Consider the following 18,649-nt stretch of genomic DNA (forward strand, 5'->3'; position numbering starts at 1 on the left):
TCCACTCAGGCTCACCTCTCCAGCCCCAATTGCTAGCCGTTACACAGAACATACTTGAGATCCACTGGTACCAGCTTCAGGCATTGAATCCTTGCTACTGAGTGGATCCCTCCATCCAGGTAGTTTTCATACAATGAAGCACCAACAATAGTGCAGATCCAAACAGAAAGAGGCGCAGCTGACACCATGGACCATGTAGCTGAAAAGTCACCTACCCCTTCTACAGGTTTTATCAGCACCTACCCAAGAACACAAACTCAGATCCTCTCACGAAACAGCTCTTTTGGACATAACACAGAGACTCATATAACTGATACTGCCTGGCATGGTACTAATTGAGTCCTCAAGGGACTCAGTTTATTGTCTGGAGATAAGTTAGTGTAAAGCCTAAGGATTAGCCCTGCTTGTTCTGCGCTCAGACAGCTCCCTTTGGTCATGGCAATACTAAGCCAGTCCTCCTTCTACTGAGGACTGTTTATACATAGTGTGTATGAGACCTGAGAGTCTTTAAAACTCACTAAAGATCGATGAGCTGAGTTACAACATGGATTTGCACTGCTTTCCTCATTACACAAAATCAACATTGGAAATATTTTCTCACCACAGATGAGATTTAATAATTCACAAAAGCAAATGCAACCAAGTACAAATGCTAAATGCTAATAAGAGTCCTGGATATTTTCCTTAGTTTGTGCAAAGCTTTCTCATCATGAATTCACATATAATTGCTAAATATAATAGGATGTTAGTCATAACCATCAAAGGAAATATCATTGAATGCTGCAGAATTACCACTGGTCACCAGTTAAAATTATATTAGTGATAATATGGTCAAGCTTTTATTTTGACCAGAATCAATTACAAAACCAGCAAAAACCTTATGTCTGAAGAGTCCCAAGCACCAGGCAAATGTGACACCACTTCTACCAAAATGAAAACCTGTTCCAAATTGGAAATACGTTTCCTTTGGAGGAATGAGGGCACATGATTTTGCTGATGCTGAGTAATGTGTGCTAGAATAAAATCCAAGTCACACCCTATGACTGGTTTTACCCCTCTTATAACTCTAGAATGAAGAGCAGAGGCAGTGGCCACAGTTTGGGGACCAGAAGAGCAGGAGAAACATGATCACCAGAATCAGAGCAGGTAAATTGTTTGTATTCCCTTTTTGCCTCTCTGATCCACAAAAGCTGGGGTGATATTGTTATAACTCAGTTTATTCAGACTCATCACAATACTAATGGCTGGTTTGCTTGGTTTTTTTCTTCTTTTCTGTATTTAACATGATTTTACAATTCTATGCATTAAAAAGAACACAAAACCTCTTGCATAGCCTAGAAGCTTGAAAAATCAACTATAGCAAGACCTGAGATAAATGATAGTCTTTCCTTGACTCAGATTTCTTGCTTTTAGCTGATTTATTGTAAGAACCTTACCATTTTAATGTATTTTCTTACACAGTAAGATACCACTTATAATTATTGCAGAACCTGCAGCTTTGGGAATTCAAGTCACTAAATCCACTCTTCCATCAGCACAGTAGCAATAATGTATGAAAGATAGATTCAAAAAAGAAAATAAGCAATGAAAAAAAGGCTTAAGGAAGTACATACTGGTAGTTACCAACAAGTGTATAAACAGTCTCATGTTCTTCTGTTCTCTATATTGTTCTTGAATGTTGCATTGTGGCTTTGAAATGTACTTTGATGTGCTGCATGCTATGTCTCTTTCAAAGGCCAAAAATCTTTAAAAATTATGCATCTGTAAATAAAGTCTTTATTAATATATCTACAAAAAAAAGAACTAAGGATTTTGGAAAAAAATTTTCATTACTATTGTACACAAGGCAATGCTGAAATGGTATCTCCAGCTGAGTTTAGTCTCCTAATGCATGGGATGTTTTCTACTCCCCATTCTCTATAACACTGTGTTGACATCTCCCCCTTTTTAATTCAGATTTAAAGTCAATTATATAAATTCACAAGTTCCCCATGAGGTGTCACATGATTTGAAGGCAGACTCAAATACAACACATAGATTGAAAAAGCAAGAAAATCAAGCAAGCACCATTCATAAGCGCTCTCTGCTTCTGGCATATTTCTGGGTAATTATACTAAGGGTCTATAGTTTAAATTTATAGAGAAACTCTTGGATCATTTCTCAAATGTCAATTACACCACATTCCCTGCCTCTTCTGCTTTCTTTCACTTGCTGCTACTGAGATAATGAAATGTATCATTAGAAAAAACAGGTAAATTTGGGAGATCTCAGAAATCCTGACACTGCTTTGAAAAACAGGATCACAGAATGAATCTTCTTTGAACCTTCCCTCTCTTGTCATTACCAGTGCTTAGAAATGTAAGAATAGCTTCTTGAACAATGGGGTAAAATTTATGCTGACATTGCAAGGAAGAGCCTTAGACCCCTTTTATCTGGCTCCAGTCATGTGCCACAAGACTGGGAAAGATGTTGGTTTTCCAGATACCAGAATCCAGGGAGAGACAAATGTCCCCATATTGCATTGCAAGGGTTGCAGCTCCAACTCTGCTAAGCTGGTAATCTTAAAAAATATAATATTGAAAAAAAATCTTGGCACTGAAAAGAGCAAAGACTCAGCCAAATACATGAGCATTAACCCCTTGTGTGCTGGCAGCCATCCCTCCCATATAGCCTAGTGGAATACAAAACAGTCTCATAAAGTATTACCTGTGAGAAAGGAAAGGACACACTTGACCACAAGCTACTACATTTCTAGCAAATCGTAGCAATAATATTTAACAGCCTCTTTTACTAGTAAGTATCATTTAAATTTAAGAAATGCATGCTCAGCAGAAAGAAGAAAGGGTGGAACTGCAAACAAAAAGCCAAATGGCAGTGAAAGCAGGATGGGCAGTGTGACTCCTTGACATGTCATTTTGCTGAGGTCAGCCCTAAAGATAGTGTCAAAGTTGTAAAGAAAATAAGTATGTGCACTTCCATTTTCCCCCATAGGCTTTTAAGAAATTTCACCAGAAGCTGTGAAGCTTAGACTAGTTCAGCCACCCAAAATTCAACATTCCTGAGCCAGTAAAACTATGTGATGGCTGAAACAAGCTTGTGTACTGGAAGTAATATTTGATGTCCTCTTTATTTACAGTTTCTGAATTTAATTTAATTTAATTTCATTTAAAGATCCTGCTTTCAAGCTTTGTGGCTGAGTATGTATTTTGGCAGTTTTGTCTGGCTTTGTTTGCTCAGAAGGATGTTCAGTGTCCTGCACAATCACTTGGCTGTGTGAGATATGACCTGATGAGAGCTCATGAGACTTTTGGAGGGAACTGCAACAGTCAGCAGGAGTGAGAGAGGAATAGTAGTTAGAACAATCCTTGTTAATAACATCAGCTGCAAATCTCAGTGCTGCTCGCCAAAGATGTGGTTTCAAGTTCTGACCTGTAGCACTCCTTTCATTGCACATACAAGCTGTCAACTGAAGATATGGAGATAAACCTCTCCAGATGGAGATAAATCTATGTAGCTTTATGCTTAAACTACACAATAGATTGACCTTTAACAGACAGAAGAATTGGCATAGAAACTTATGTGAGGGAATGACAAGGGGACAGAACTGCATTTCCACTAAACCCAGTGTCAAGTACCAAAATCTCACACAATGTGTTTGAATTAATTTAGAAGAAAATGATGAAATATGAATAGTATCTTTGCTTGTGGCATTGGCACTCCATTTGAAAGCTATTTTAAACTTTAAGAGGATGTATATATATCTGTGCACACATGACTCAACATGACGCTGGTGCCATTCCAATAAAGCCAAGCCACTGATTCTTGAGTTTGGGCCATATCCAGAGCTCATTAAAATCAATGACAGTCTTTCCACTGAACTCAACTCTTCCATCATAGTGTCAGCCTGCAGTCTGATGTGCCACAGAGACTACAGCCACACTGCTTTGTCCCCTGTTTGACTTACAGCACAGCTTGATGTTTATGTTACATAACTAAAGATATTGAGACCAACCACACCACACACACAGTCAACAGTAAAAATATAAGGATTACTGAAAATCCTCAGGGGAAATAAAATTCAGCTCCCCAGTATGCTAAACCATGTGTACTTTCTTTTCATTTATATAGAGACAGCCTTCATAAAAATAAATAAATACGTATGAATGAATGTCTAACACACTTTAACAATATCAGATACACTAAGCATTCTGGTCAAAGTCATAGTGGATTTTAGCAGAGATTAAGCAGGAACGATTAAAGATGTGTTTGTTGGTATTAAATGTATCAAACTGTATATATACATACCTAAATGCATGCATCTACATACAAACTAAACTTAAGTCAATCATAAAGTCCAAGGTAAGAAAAAGTGCTTTGCACTTTCTTATACTATAAGGAGTAAGAACCGAATCAACTTTTAAATTTGCAGATATGGGCTGAAATCCTCTGTTGAACTGGATAGTTCTGGAATCCTTGCAAACCTCACACCCTACCTGTGCAACAGGGTTGCATTTTCTTATTATATGAAGCAGTTCAGCTGGAGAATTGCAGCTGTGTTCATCTTGTGCTAAGTCATCTGCTGACATTGATTAGAAACAGATGAACAATTTCACTAAGTCATTGTAACTTTCCAGGTGAAATATTCTTCAGGAATTGGCCTGAAGCACCAGTAATGTGGTCCACATATTATATAGCTAGGAGTCCAAACTATAAACAACTCATCAAGCAAACAGTGCAAAAAGTAATTCCATGCTCATGAAATCACTGGATTAATTTTTCACTGTATTTGTTTTGTAACAGCAAGACAAATATATATTTGCATTTCCTATCTTATAGTGTATCTGCAAAGGTACTGGAGTCCCAATTATCGTCTACTATATAGTGATTGAAAAAGATATAGAAAAGTTACACTAGTGAAGCTGTTAATAAACTTGCTTTTGTTTTAAAGATTCCTAATAGTACATGTTAAGTTTCCTGGGAAAAGGGACACTTTGAATGAGAAACTCCTCGGTTTTCCAGAGAGGAGTTGGATGACACTATGGAAAAGACTGGAGGTGGTTTGCTGGGGTTCTTGGGTATTTTGTGCTCATATCCTGCCTGCAGATTGTTACCTGGATGAAAGCACTTGCCCTTCAGGAGCCACTCTGACTTGTACAAGGACAGTTGCCATAGGAAATTCATCAAAAGTCATTATGCCATTAAGGCTTTACTCCTGCATACAGCTGTTTGTAAGATCAAGCTACGAAGCGTATCAGCAAAATAATCATGAAGGAAATGGCACAGTGAATGTCTTCTCATCTACTACGGCTTGTGGATCTGACCCCTTACAAGACCCTACTACTTCTTTCACGTCACTCCTGCATCCTCTCTCTGAGATCACATGGATCCTCCCAGTCCCCACACCAGCGTCAAGACTTCACGCCCGGGACACAGCCACCAATTCTAGCAATTCCACTAACAGTGCTAGAGACAAAATAAACTGCAGGTCGTATTAACAACCGTAAGTACTCCAGCCAACTAACGCGGGTTAAAAACCTGTTTTGGAGCAAAAACCGTACAGATCCGACATTGGAAGCCTGCAAGTCTATAAGTTCGGGACGAGGATGCCCATGTAGCTTTGGCAGCCGTGGGGAGCCGGCAGCCGGTGAACAGAGCACTGAACAAAGAGTGCCTCACGGAGAGCTCTCGCCGCTCGCCTCCGTCTCGGAACACCCGCCGGCGTTATCCCAGCGGTGCCGAGCGCCCGGGGACACAGCCGGGGGGCCGGCAGGATGGGAGCGGCGGCGGGAGCCCTTCCCGTGCCGGGGACAGCGGCCGTGCCCCTCCCGGTGAGCTCCTGCCCGCCCTCTCCGTCCTGTGCCCGTCCCCATCCCTGTCCCTATCCCTGTCCCCGTCCCTGTCCCTGTCCCCGTCCCCGCCGCCACTCACCGGCCGCCGCCCGCGCTCCCCGCGCCGCTCCGCGCCCGCCGCCCCGGGCGGCCCCGCCCTGCGGGCACCGGGCACCGGCCCCACCTCCCGGCACCGTGTTACCGGTGCGGGGGGGCCCGTGGGAGCAGCACGGACACCCCCGGGGCCGGGCCAGTCCCCGCCTCCGCCCGAAACCTGCGCGGGGCACGGGAAACCACCTTACACTGTGCGGAGGAGGTTGACACTGCAGGAATTCCGGCTCTCCCTCACGTCTTTGAGGAATGGGAAGACTGTGCCACCTTCAAGGCTTCCTGGGCTTCCCGCTGCTTTGTTGTCCATGAAATCTTACAAAACTCCGGCCTGAGAAACTTTAATAGTTCAGCTGTGAAGGCACGGCCACAGCATGAACATAGAGTGGTAGAATCATAGGATATGCTGAGTTGGAAGGGACCCATCAGGATTATCGAGTCCAACTCCTGGCCCTGCACAAGACACCCCAAGAGTCACACCATGTGCCTGTGAACGTCGTCCAAATGCTTCTCAAACTCAGACAGGTTTGGTGATCACTTCCCTGGGGAGCCTGTTCCAGTGTTGAACCACCCTCTGGGTGAAAAACCTTTTCCTGGTATCCAACCTAAACCTTCCCTGACTCAGCTCCATGTCATTGTAGTGGCAGTTCTGGGGCCCAGCTACACAATGGCTTGGGAAAACATTAAGCTTGACCTAAGCTGTCCTTCAGCACATTGCCTGGAGGGCTCAAGGCATCTTCTCAGCAACGTGACTCAGGTAACATCACTCAGGCTGTGGGATGACCTTGAGGGTCTGAAAGATTTTCCCATTCAAGATATGTAACTAGAACAGATGGAAACACATCAGGCTGGAAATTATTGTAGTGCTGCCTCATCATGTTGAAAACTGAATTCTACTGGATCACTACTTCACATTTTAGTTTGTGTAAAATGAAACATGACTGAATTGCCTTCAACTATTTAATAAGAACAGAAAATTAAGGATAAAAAAAAAACCAGCCAAAAATCTGACTTGCACATGGAAGTGTATATAATCTAGATAGACACCTTCCTATTGTGGCTTTTTCCTTTTTACTCAATCCCCCTCATCTTGTCTGTGCTGCTTTGGATTTAACCACCAAAATAAACCAGATTAAAGAAAGGCAACAAAAGCCCTCTTTGTAATCAAGTTGGGTGTTAGAAGCAGATTTCAGCTAAATAAACTCAATCTGAGATGAGAATCCATCCAACTAAATTGTTGCAGAAACATTGCATTGAAAATTGCAGTTTATTTATACCTCCCTCTTTCAACCTTTGAGTCTATTACTGTCTCCAATTCCCATTCAAACAGACTGATCTGCTCTGTAGCAGAACTGGCACTGCATCCCAGTTGCAGAGAAATAACAGGCCCTACTTCAGGGATACAGGGACACAAGTGAAGAAAGCTCATGCATTCCAAAATGCAAAGTGAATATCTCCAGTGTAAGTAAAAATTGGTCCTTGTGAACAACACATGTACATGCAATGGATACCATTTCCCTATCCAACACTAACAGAGCAGAGATAACATTTCCTACTCCCTCTAACAATGCTGCTGGTTTGGCTCGATTTGCAAATGTGCCAAGTTTCCTTCATGTCATCCAGTTATTTCTGATACCTAAAATCCTTCTGGCTCATCAGACTTGTAAGCAAATCCAAGTTGTTATTTTCAGGAAGTCAGGGATTTTATTTACTTTTTCAATGTAAACCAGTGTGCTTTCTAGGGATACTGAGACTCTTACATTGTAGGAGTCACATGTGGATTTATATTTTCTCTTTTCCTTACCTCTTCCAGAAGAACCTGCAGCTTGTGCAGATTGTTTTTGACATCTGCTGCCTTTCAAGAAAAAAGGAGCCAATACTGAGAATTCACACCTGGATGTTCATCTATAGTTAAAAGACATCTCGAGAACATCATAGTGTACTTGCTGTACATACTGACCAAGTAACCTTTCTTGTCACAGGGACCGTCAGTCCTATTCAGCATGACTGAATCAAAACCCATAGTCCTGGCAGTCTAAAAGACAAGCAAGCAAGGGTTTGATGGGGCCAGTGGGGGGAAGATTTTGTTGCAATCTTGCAGTAGTGTATTTCTGAGGAAAGCAATTCTCCAGCATAAGAAGTCTCTGCCTTTCCAATCCCCCTCTAAAACACATTTTCTAAAACTTGGCAAAAATTCTCATCTGGAGCTGTTTTATGCTGCAGATGCTTACCAATATATCTCCAGGAATGACAGGATCTTGATAGCCTTCAGCATGGTGTCATCTTCACATTGCACAGTCCTTTCTTCTCACACTTAGCTGGATGGAGAGCACAGATAGAAAGTCAGAAGATGCAGCTGAAAAAAGAAACAAATATGGTGGAGATGGAAGTAAAAACTAAAAAAAAGCAAGTCCATCAGAAAGATGGTCAGTGCTTTTGATCCAAGGACTAGGTGTAATTCAGGGCATTTCTAGGTCAGGTACCTGCTCTGCACCTGGAACAGACATACTTCATATAATGCCTGCTGCCAGCATTAGTACAGTTGACCTACTGGACCTCTGCAGTTTAGTGAGGGGTTCTGCTTCCTTGACCAGAGTCAGCAAAAGAAGTGTGAGATAACCCCATCTCATCTTTCATTTCTTTTTACTTGTTAGTAAGTTAAATTATTACTGAGGACAGGGAAGAGAAGGGAAGAAAAAGGGTGAGATGTAATACCCTTATTACACCGACCTAGTCAGACAGGATAGACCTTGCCCACATAAAAATATTGAGTGGTCTCATAGAAGATGTTGTCTCCCTATAAGATTTGATTTTCTGTTATCCTTGTAGGGCACATTTAATCTTGCTTTTTAATTTCTTTTCTTAGAGAAGACTACAAGAGGCCATTGGACCACAGGCCAAAATCATCTTTCTGTGGCCAGATGGTGGCACAAACTGTTTGTAATGCAATCCTACAGTGTGCTCCTGAAGTCTGTCAAATTCTCAAGTGGGAGTTACAAATCAGACTTTAGTCTGGGCAGCAAAGATCTAACTTCTGTGTGGTTTTATTTGTCACCAGTACTCAGTATTTTAAAGACTAAGATACCTCACCTCTACTTCAGAAACCCTGGGTCCTTGCAAGTCTAATGAAAGTCACCACTAGTTCCAGGTGACCAGCAGCTCTGGGAATCAGCTCACAAGTAACTCAAACCAGGCATTGATATCTTTACAAACTTCAGAAAACTTTCTTGCAGTCACAGTTTAAATTAAATGGTCAATCAGGTAATTCAGGGAAAGGAATTCCTGTGAAGGGCTTCCAAAGGAACAATGAGAGAACATGAGGCCCAAAATCAGCTTGGCAGCAATGGTCCCCATGTATTCTGCCAACATAAAATGTATCATGGACAACCTAGGCAAAGCACACTTTGTTTAGGAGCATTATATATGCCCTAAAAGATTCATTAAGTCTACCAGACAAGTTCCAAAGTGGAAATAGAGCATTAAGAAGAATGCTGAAGTGTAGTAGACCTAATTCTCCTTCATCTCTAACAGATTTACCCTGCTTATAAAAAATACAAGTAGGAACTACTTTGAGTAGTTCAGAGTTTGAACTACTCTGATGTGCAAGGATATGAATGCTGTCTGAGTTCCAGTGCTTTCTTCAGTTAATAAGAGAGCATTTTACTAGAACTGCTCTACCAATCTATCCTGTATGGGAGCATGGTTATTGCCTGTTGTATTTAATTAGAGCTGGGGCCAACTCTGCTCTGACTAAAGAAATTTCCAAGTAGGCTTGCTAGAGAAAAATGTATAACAAAGCATTCATGAACTTAGATAATTTTGACTGATGTATCATAATCTTATTCATACTCATTTATTTTTAAATATCAGTTTGGTTTTGGGTTTGTTTTTTTTCCTAAAGATGCATTCTTAGACATGAATATTTTTTGTATGCTGCAAGGTTAAAAAAGAGTTGAAAGTTGGGCCACTGTAACTTGCAGTAACAGTGCTCATGTGGTAGATAACTTGAGATTCTATCAGTCCTGGCAATGCTTCCTGGCCCTTCTTTATCTAAGAATGAACTGTTCTTGGATGGTTTCTCTAGGATACCAGGCATAAACAAAGCTTCTTTTTCCCTGCCTTCAGTGTCTGGTTCAAGGTCAAATTCAGGGTTGGGGTTGTTTTGGAGTCTGGGGGTTTTTTCCTCACTTTTGAACAAAATGTGTTGTAAAAATGAAAGAAAAATCTCTCTCTAAATTTCTGCTTTTTTCCTACATCTACTCCTGTAATATGCACTATCAACACAATGAAGTGTACTAGTGTCATATCTACGCTGAGCAGAATTAACTAGGTAATACAGTTCCCAGTCTGAATAATTCTGAAGTTTTGGAGATTTCTCTAATATACTAAATAGGGCCAAAATTCAGAGCTACTTCATTAACGAGTACAAATCTCAGTCATCAGATAAATGAAACAAGGTGTTCTTCAAGTTACACAGCAGGTGGAAGCAAAAGTCAGTGTATACCATGAAAGGACACATCAAAGTTACAGTGTTGATCAATAAAACTAGGAACTTCCCAAAGGAGACAGCAGATGGAACCAAACAACCTCCTTGCAAGAGCCAACATGTTTAAACGCCTTAGTACTCAGAGGTCTTGAGTGTATCCCAAAAGGTGAAAGTTTATCAGTATCTCCTGTGGCCCATAAAGTTAAAATTTTCCTAATGCTGAGAATTAGAAAGTAAATTAAATGCACTGCTTTTCTATAACCAACTGTACCAATCCTACGTTCAGTGAAACCTGCCTCCTTCCTCTGAAGCAGTGACATAAGCCATGTGCCAAGCCACAATCCAAAGTTAGATTAACAGTTGGACTGGATGATCACAGAGGTGTTTTCCAATGTTAATGATTCCATGATCAAGGTCAATATGCTACATTTCTTCACTGCATGTATCCTGAACAATGTCAGCGACTTGTGCAGAGGGAATGACGATATTCTGACAGGGCATTTATTTGTGTTCTTTCTGAAGGATGGTGAAGATACAATTTGCAGAGACCCAAAATATAATTTCTATTTTCTCACACCAGATATCAAGGAGCAGATGACACCAGGGGTATACAGATGTATTCAGGGCTCCAACTGCTCCATCTGAACACCATATTGAGTAGATACATTCAGTTAGTACTTCCTTCATCTCAAGTTTTACTTCACCACAATCTACACTGAGAAGAAGCCTGAATAAAGAATTCCACAACCGGGTACTTTTCTTTTTCATGATACAATAATACATTGTGGGTGCTGCTTCTGTAGTTTTTTGCCGGGGGGGGGGGGGGGAGGGGGGGGGGCAGAGTTATTATCTGAATGAGAAAACCCCAGAAGTTTGGTAATTTTGTCCCTTTTCTCCTGCTTTGACTTTGGCATCATTCCTAGAGAGCACTCTGAAAATTCACTGCCCTGCCAGGAAAGTGAAGATGTTCCCTGGCACAGGTGAAGCAAGTGCAGGGAATCACAGAATCGCTGAATGGCACAGTTTGGAAGGGACCACAATGGGCCATCTGGTCCAACCTCCCTGCTCAAGCAGGGTCAGCCCAGAGCACATTGCACAGGATTGTGTGCAGACAGTTGTTGAGTATCTCCAGTGAGGGAGACACCACAGCCTCTCTGGGCATTCTCTTCCAGCATGCGATCACACGCATAGTAAAGTTCTTCCCCATACTCAGGTGGAACATTCTGTGCCTCAGTTCATGCCCACTGCTCGGCACCACCGAGCAGAGGCTGGTCGATCCTCCATCCTCAAATCGGCAGAGCCCGGCTGGCTCCCGGAGCCCAGCGTGGCAGCTCTGACACGGGTCAACGCAACCCCGAGGTTATTTTTGCTGGAATTTCTGTGGAAACCTGTTCCACGGACCAGCCCCGCCCCGACCGGAGGAGCCGCTCCCTGCCCAGCTGCGCGGTGTCCCCGGGCAGCGCTCGCCATCCCGAGCCCGCACCACCCCCTAGTGCCGGCGGCGGGCACGGACCGGCCCCGCAGAGCCCGCCCGGCCCGGGGGCGGCACCGTCCGTCCGCTGCCCCTCCTTCTCTCCCTCCCTGTGCCCGCCCCGCCGGGCCGGCCGCGCTCGGAGCCGCCGCCCCGCACAGAGCTTGCCGAGCCGTAGCGAACCCAGCTCGGCGCCATGGCCCGCGAGGAGGCGGCGGCAGCCGGCGAGGAGGCGGCGGGCGAGACCGGCGGGCTGCTGCTGGAAATCGTGGGCTCCCCGCTCAACCTGAGCCTGCTGGGCCTCTGCCTTTTCCTGCTGTACCAGATCCTGCGGGGCGAGCGGCCCGCGGCGCCCGCAGGCGAGGCGGACCCGCCGCCGCTGCCCAAGATGAAGCGCCGCGACTTCACTCTGGCGCAGCTGCGGCCCTTCGACGGCGTGAGCGACCCGCGCATCCTCATGGCCGTGAACGGCAAAGTCTTCGACGTGACCCGCGCCAGGAAGTTCTACGGGCCCGGTGAGCGGCGGGGCGGGCCCGGCGCGGGCACCCGACTGTGCGGGGCGGGTGGGAGGGAACGCCTTCCCTCGGCGCGGGGTCTGCCCGACCCACATCCCGGCCCGCCTTCCCTCGGCGCGGGGTCTGCCCGACCCGCATCCCGGCCCCCCTGCCCGCGCCTTCTCGGCTCGGATTCCGATCCGGAGATTTGGGAAGGGCACGGCTTGCTTGGAACCGGGAAGGGTGCGCGCACAATGCAGCGCGGGGGGAGCTGCCTCCCGGAGAGGCGGAGGGCAGGGCTGCTGCTGCCCCCCGGGTACAAAGTCGGGCCTCGGTGTAGTAGTAACTCCGGCTTTGCGAGCTTGCGTTGCTTCATTATTCTCTGTGTTTCCCACGGCAGGTTACCCATACCAGGAGGGGTTGGGCGGCTTCCTCGACCTGAGGTGCCTTTGCCCGATGCCAACCGGCAGAGCGAAGTGTTCGCTCACTATTTACATTCCATTCCCAGGTTTTAGTGGACATCACTCTATTGCATAATATTTATACTAAATAGCTACCAATTTAGATTAAACCAGCCTCCTAGTCAAGAGCGTAGTTCAAACGTGCAAAGATTGAATAACCGAGGCTCACAGAGCAGGCAGTGATGAGGTGGTGGCAGTATGTGCACCCCGGTGTCAAAGTTCAATCACCTCCACGTGAGCATGGGGCTTTATTTTTAACAGAGGCCGCCTGTTAAAAAGCCTCACTCAGGCTTGCTGATTTGTACCAGAATCTGTCTGGCATAACCACTCTCGAGCTGTCCAGACCTGCCAGTGCTACTTAGAGACAAGGAGGATAGTGCAGGAGACACAATGTAGTTGGAAGTGTTACCAGTTATTAGTATTTGTCCAAACACGGGCTAGAGACTGTCACTGAATGACTGTAACTTTGTGTTCTGGAGCAGTTAAGATGATATGTGCAGCTGAGTGCAGTGTTGTATCCGTGGAAACTAAAAAGGTCGATGCTGTAAATACTCCATCCCTTGACAACAGTAAAAGGTGCCCCTTGTATCTAATTTGGTAATTGCTGAATCGTTCACCACCATGTCTGGCTAGTTTGCTTTTCATTTTAGTGGAAAACTAAGATTCTTTTTGAGGCATTTAGGAAAAAGCACACATTGGGAAGAGTGAAGAATGGTATGTGCTCTACAGTAACCAGCATCCACATCTAACTTCTTTAAGCTCCCTTAAGAACTTTGAATGTCTATTTGCAACATGCAGTATCTCAATTTTTGGCTTGTCATGCAAGTTAATCATTAATGAAGTTTATCAAGGGTCTATCGTGGCATCTCTGGTGTACTGTGAGTTGCTTGTTTGGATAATTTGAGTTCATCTTGCATTTTGAACATTTTATTAGATATTTCTTCCAAGTTAATAATTTCTAGTATCTGCACTACATTTTCTGTCAAGCCATCCTTTCATCTGAGTCATGAGCATCTCTTGAAAGACTTTCATTTTGCCTCAGACTAAGTTCCTCATTCTGAGGATGTGCTTCCCAGTTCGTAAGCATATCCTTACCCTGCCTGTGTGTGCCATGCACCATTGTGTGGTTCATTGTCCTGATGTTTTAGCAAACTCAGTATCTTTTTCCATGGTTTTGTTTCTTGTCCTCTTCCTCTGTTTTCTCTCACTACCACTTAAAAGCATTTCAGAAGCTTGAGGCACCTCTGACCCACAGGTCAGGGTAGGAACTCTTTATCTGTGTTAGTCTGGGGACTCTGATCCATGAAGATCACACAACATCCATTACCTCTGTAATAATGCTGCTTGTGTTTTTATTTTAAGAGGGCCCATATGGCATTTTTGCTGGAAGAGATGCCTCCCGAGGTCTTGCCACTTTCTGCCTGGATAAGGAGGCACTGAGGGATGAGTACGATGACCTCTCTGACCTCAACGCTACACAGCAAGAGACCTTGAGGGACTGGGAGTCGCAATTCACTTGTAAGCAACTTTAAACCTATTTACAAAGCATTCAGTAACTGGTGTGTAAGAGGGGAAGCAATGGTTAAAAAGTTGTTATCAGCTGGAAGCATCAGTCTGGTTTACTATTACTAGAATTACTGTTACTTAGAATTAAGAGAAATGTCAGGTTCTCCACCTGCCTCCTCCTTCCCTATGCTCCTCACAGAGCAGTAGCAGAGGTGGAAGCACTCCATGATAGGGTAAGATCTATAAGCCTCTGAAAAAGTTGATGGGATTTGGAAATAAAGACCATGGTTTTGATAGAGTTAAGACCCCATCTATAGAGAGTGGTAGATTTTAATGCTCTGAAAAATGAAGCTTATTTATCTTCTCAGAAATAACAGTAACATTTGTATTATTACTTCTTGTATTTTTGAAGACTGTTGAAACCTGGTCTTTTTCCCTTGGAGCTCTTGAAAGAACTTTTTTTACTCTCAGTAATTTAGTCTGCATGGCCTTGCTGATGGCTTTAGCAGATTCACAGACAACTGCATTCAGCTGACTTTGTGCCCCAGAAAGTGATCAGGAATAGGCAGATGTCACCCCAGTGCTTGCAAACCTCCTGGTCCGTACCCATGCCACTGATGGCCAAAGGAAAAAAGGCAACTTGCACACTTGGGATGTTTGTTCTGAAATTCACAAAAGGAAGTCACTTTCATAGTAACCTTGTTTTATGCTTAGTACTAAAAGTTTTTAAAAGCAACTGTTTGTGTCATGTGTCAATTTGCTGCTCAAAAACAACTTCACACCACAGTTTTATGGAAGTTGCTGTGTTGACCTTGTGCCAGGGCATGCCCAATAGTAGGATTTTTTCCCCCTCCTGTTGTGTATCTTGTTAATGAAAAACAATTTCTCCACATCTCATGATGCCTTTTAAGTTAATGAAGACCAAGGCAATTATTTCTACTTATATAAGGCAAAAAATAAATACATCAGTTGTTTGTCCTGATGAATTTATATATACATATATATATAAATACATCAGTTGTTTGTCCTGATGAATTTATATCTATATCTATATATTTATATATATTTGTATATTGGTATATTTATTTATATATATATATATATGATGAAAATTGCATATTCCAAAAAGTAATATAGTGGAAAGCAAATGTGTTTTCTTTTTAAGTCAAGTTTTCAAAGATTTACTATAACTAGCTACAATGGAGTTTTCCTCCACATGATGTCATTAGAATGTCTCAGTCCTGACCTGATGTGCCCCTACTATTTTGGCTCCCTTCCTGTCTTAATCAAGACTGTTAATCATGCCACACTGAATGGCTGTTTTATTACACTAACAAGCATGTTGCAGAAATCAGAACTATGCTACCAAATATCTGACCTAAACTAGTGTTTAATGTACCTTTACCAGAGCTGAGCATCAGGACTGATAGTGAACTGCACTTTTTTTATTGCTGTGTTTCAACTAAATATGCCAATTAGTTACTTTAAATTCTTATAACAGTGCTAGTCCAAAAGACCTGTGATCAGGGGCATATTTTACTTTGTCGAAGTTGACAGAGGGGAAACATAGTTACATGTACATGATCTTGGCGTTTTTACATGTTCAAGAAGCGATATAAAATAAATCAGAGGCTTAATCACATAATTGGATAACAGATCCATCTTTATCTTTGGGAGAAAGGATCTGCCTGCTGCCCTATTGGACATCTTCCACATACATTACAAAAATTAAAAACCCTTCAAAGTTGTGTGTGTGTGTGCACATATGTATGTGCATGTTTAATATGTGCTGTAAATACTCCAACAATGCCATTGGTTGAAAAACCATCTTTGACATTGACAAGAATCTAGTCCAGGATTCTGTTTTTTGTCTTTCCAGTCATTCATCTTTTGTCTTAGGGAAGGGAATGAGAATTACAGTTACATTCACTTGGCATGATTCTTATACTTACTACAACATTAATAGTAGCTCAGGTAGTTGATTTTTGGCTTTTCTCTTTCCCCACCGTGTTTGGAACAAATTGCTCAGAGCTATTTTATTATAACACAGGCATTTTGTTAATTCAGAAGAAAGTTAGAGTTAAGAAAGGTCCATCTTCAGGGCAGGATAATTACTTGGATTCTTTTTTTTTTCCCAGTTAAGTATCATCATGTTGGTAAGCTGCTGAAGGAGGGGGAGGAACCCACTGTATACTCTGATGAAGAAGAAAAAGATGCCCAGGATGCAAAGAAAAAGTAGAGAGTGCAGTGAGGAACAATCTGTTTTTGAATTGTAAAGGATTATTTGTAACATTCCACTTCTGTTTTACAAGGTGCAGCAGCAGCAACGCTTACAAAAGGAAAGGTCCAGAGTTACAGTGAATTGTTTCTTTTCAAATTCAGTGATAAACTACTGAAGGTCTGTCTTCCTTTAAACCCACATAATCAGAAGTGTGCACAACAAATACCTGTGCAGAAGTAAACTGCAATTTTGGCAATAAAGGACTATTACTGGTTTTCTGCTATCACCGTTTAGTGCAGAGTAGGTTGAAATCCAGTTTTTCATTAACAACCTACCACTGTGAACACAAGCACATGAGTAACTTCCTATATGCAACACGAATTCCACTAAATCTTCTTTTGTTTTAGCTTCTGCAGGGTCTGGCCCTTGGTTTGTAGTTCCTTTAGAAAAGAGACTATATTTTATTTGTCCACAAGGCAGCATACTCATTTGCTGTGCAATGTAATTCAATATTAAACAAGATAATGTGGCTTTTAAGGAGTTGTGTTAGAGGTTTACAGATGAAACACTAACTGCTTTTAAAAAAGATCAAGAATTTTTCAGAGGTTTAATCACTTTTAGATACTTAAAAAATTAATAAGGACTGATGAATACTTGATGTGTTCAATATGCATAATTCTGCATGGATTAATATTCTATGTTCACTTTTAAAGCACGTCTGAAGTGTTACAGAGGTTTAGATACTGGGTGGATCTAGGCATCCCTAGAGGTACACCATGAAGTGTGACTCGACTGGACTACTGTTCATTCAATTTTTTTAGTAAAACTCTTCTGTCAATTTTAATAAAATTATATTCAACATGGAAGATCAGCTGCTCTTGATTCCTAGGCCTAAAAACCAAGTTGCTGGTATGGAATGATTAACAAGTGCTCTTGTATATGTAGCTTTAACTACCAGAAAAATATTACTGGTCAACATAACTTACACAAGTTTCCAGTACAAAATAAAAGAACATGGTGTGAGCTGTTTCTGTGCTGAGGCCTTTGTTGCTTTGGAATGTTGCCATTATAAGAAATGACACAATCTCATGCATAATCAGCAGTGCTATACCTGGGGACCTGACCTTTGAGTTGCTTTTTACTTATTTGCTCTCTTGACTCACGTTATGCTTCATCACCAGGTTTGTTCTATGTGACCTGCCTCCTACCAAAGGGGGCTAGGCAAATGGATCTGACCAAGGAAAAATGTAAATGTGCTCCATCATCATCCAAAATACTTCTGTAAAACTCTCTCATAAATTCCAAGATCACTAATGATTTGCTGATTGCTTGTAAACGTGTTTCTTGTCCAGGTGATTCTGCTGGTGCAGAATATCCCAAGGTGCCTGTCTGGCATAGTTCCCTCTCCTTCATTTCTGTGGCTGAGCTGTCCGGTCGTTTCAATTTGGCAACACAACCAAAATGGTGAGCTGAGTCCTGAGTGGGAAGGTGTAAATTAGGCAAAGTTGTTCAGAAGTAGAGTGCATTGCACAACAGCAGCTTTCATAAACAAGTTGACACAACATGTTGAAAGTGCCTGAGACCATCTGTGGTGAGAATAGGTGACTTTTCCTCAGTCCAAACACTGTCCTGGCATTTTCTTTTGGTTGCACTGGGCCTTCTAATGAAGAGCATGGTTGTTTGACAGTGTAGGTAAAGTGATACTGTATGAATGACCTAACAAAGTTCTAGAGACAAACGTAGATCTTGTCATGACTTTGTGTTGCTGTTTTATTTTTAGAGACATTTATACTCTTTGCAAACTACTACTAATGTTTTACCTCAAATTGGAAATGTGCTTTTATTTGTTTAAGGCAGCAAATAAAATACTCTTGCATAATGATGGTGTTTGTTTTTATTTACTGCAACGAAATGTGTTACTTAACCCTCCCCTAATGTTTCAAGTTTTATATTGTCTTTCCCCAATGTCTTACATTCTAATCATGTGCCTGTAGATGCAGATCTGTAGCATAACTTTAAAAGAATATTAAATAGAGAACATGTTCATGTTGTGTAATATGTTTTGCTGTTGGAA

General features: G+C 42.4%; 2 protein-coding genes and 1 long non-coding RNA gene across 3 annotated transcripts in view; 2 read left to right on the plus strand and 1 right to left on the minus strand.

Moving 5' to 3' along the window:
• Positions 1-8,244, minus strand: part of KIAA1210 (KIAA1210 ortholog) — a 56,292-nt gene extending 48,048 nt beyond the window's left edge. The window contains exon 1 of the mRNA XM_071569812.1: positions 8,168-8,244. Coding sequence (XP_071425913.1) covers positions 8,168-8,211 — 44 coding nt within the window. The 5' untranslated portion in view covers positions 8,212-8,244. The remainder of the gene's footprint in view (positions 1-8,167) is intronic.
• Positions 1,061-11,969, plus strand: LOC139678729 (uncharacterized). The gene is made up of 3 exons (XR_011699078.1): positions 1,061-1,146; positions 11,003-11,173; positions 11,346-11,969. It is a non-coding gene; the product is annotated as an uncharacterized lncRNA (long non-coding RNA).
• A 30-nt stretch (positions 11,970-11,999) lies between these two features.
• Positions 12,000-18,457, plus strand: PGRMC1 (progesterone receptor membrane component 1). Its single transcript, XM_071569814.1, has 3 exons — positions 12,000-12,408; positions 14,211-14,366; positions 16,493-18,457. The coding sequence occupies exons 1-3, from the start codon at positions 12,090-12,092 to the stop codon at positions 16,591-16,593; spliced, it is 576 nt and encodes a 191-aa protein (XP_071425915.1). The 5' UTR covers positions 12,000-12,089; the 3' UTR covers positions 16,594-18,457.
• Positions 18,458-18,649: the final 192 nt, after the last annotated feature.

Source organism: Pithys albifrons, chromosome 14 (assembly GCF_047495875.1).
Source record: "Pithys albifrons albifrons isolate INPA30051 chromosome 14, PitAlb_v1, whole genome shotgun sequence".
Lineage (NCBI taxonomy): Eukaryota > Metazoa > Chordata > Aves > Passeriformes > Thamnophilidae > Pithys > Pithys albifrons.

Excerpts from the sequence above, each read along its gene's own strand:
- PGRMC1 (XM_071569814.1), top strand. The coding sequence starts at position 12,090 with ATGGCCCGCGAGGAGGCGGCGGCAGCCGGCGAGGAGGCGGCGGGCGAG. Across the intron at positions 12,409-14,210 it reads CAGGAAGTTCTACGGGCCCG|AGGGCCCATATGGCATTTTT; the intron begins GTGAGCGGCGGG and ends TTTTATTTTAAG. Across the intron at positions 14,367-16,492 it reads CTGGGAGTCGCAATTCACTT|TTAAGTATCATCATGTTGGT; the intron begins GTAAGCAACTTT and ends TTTTTTTCCCAG.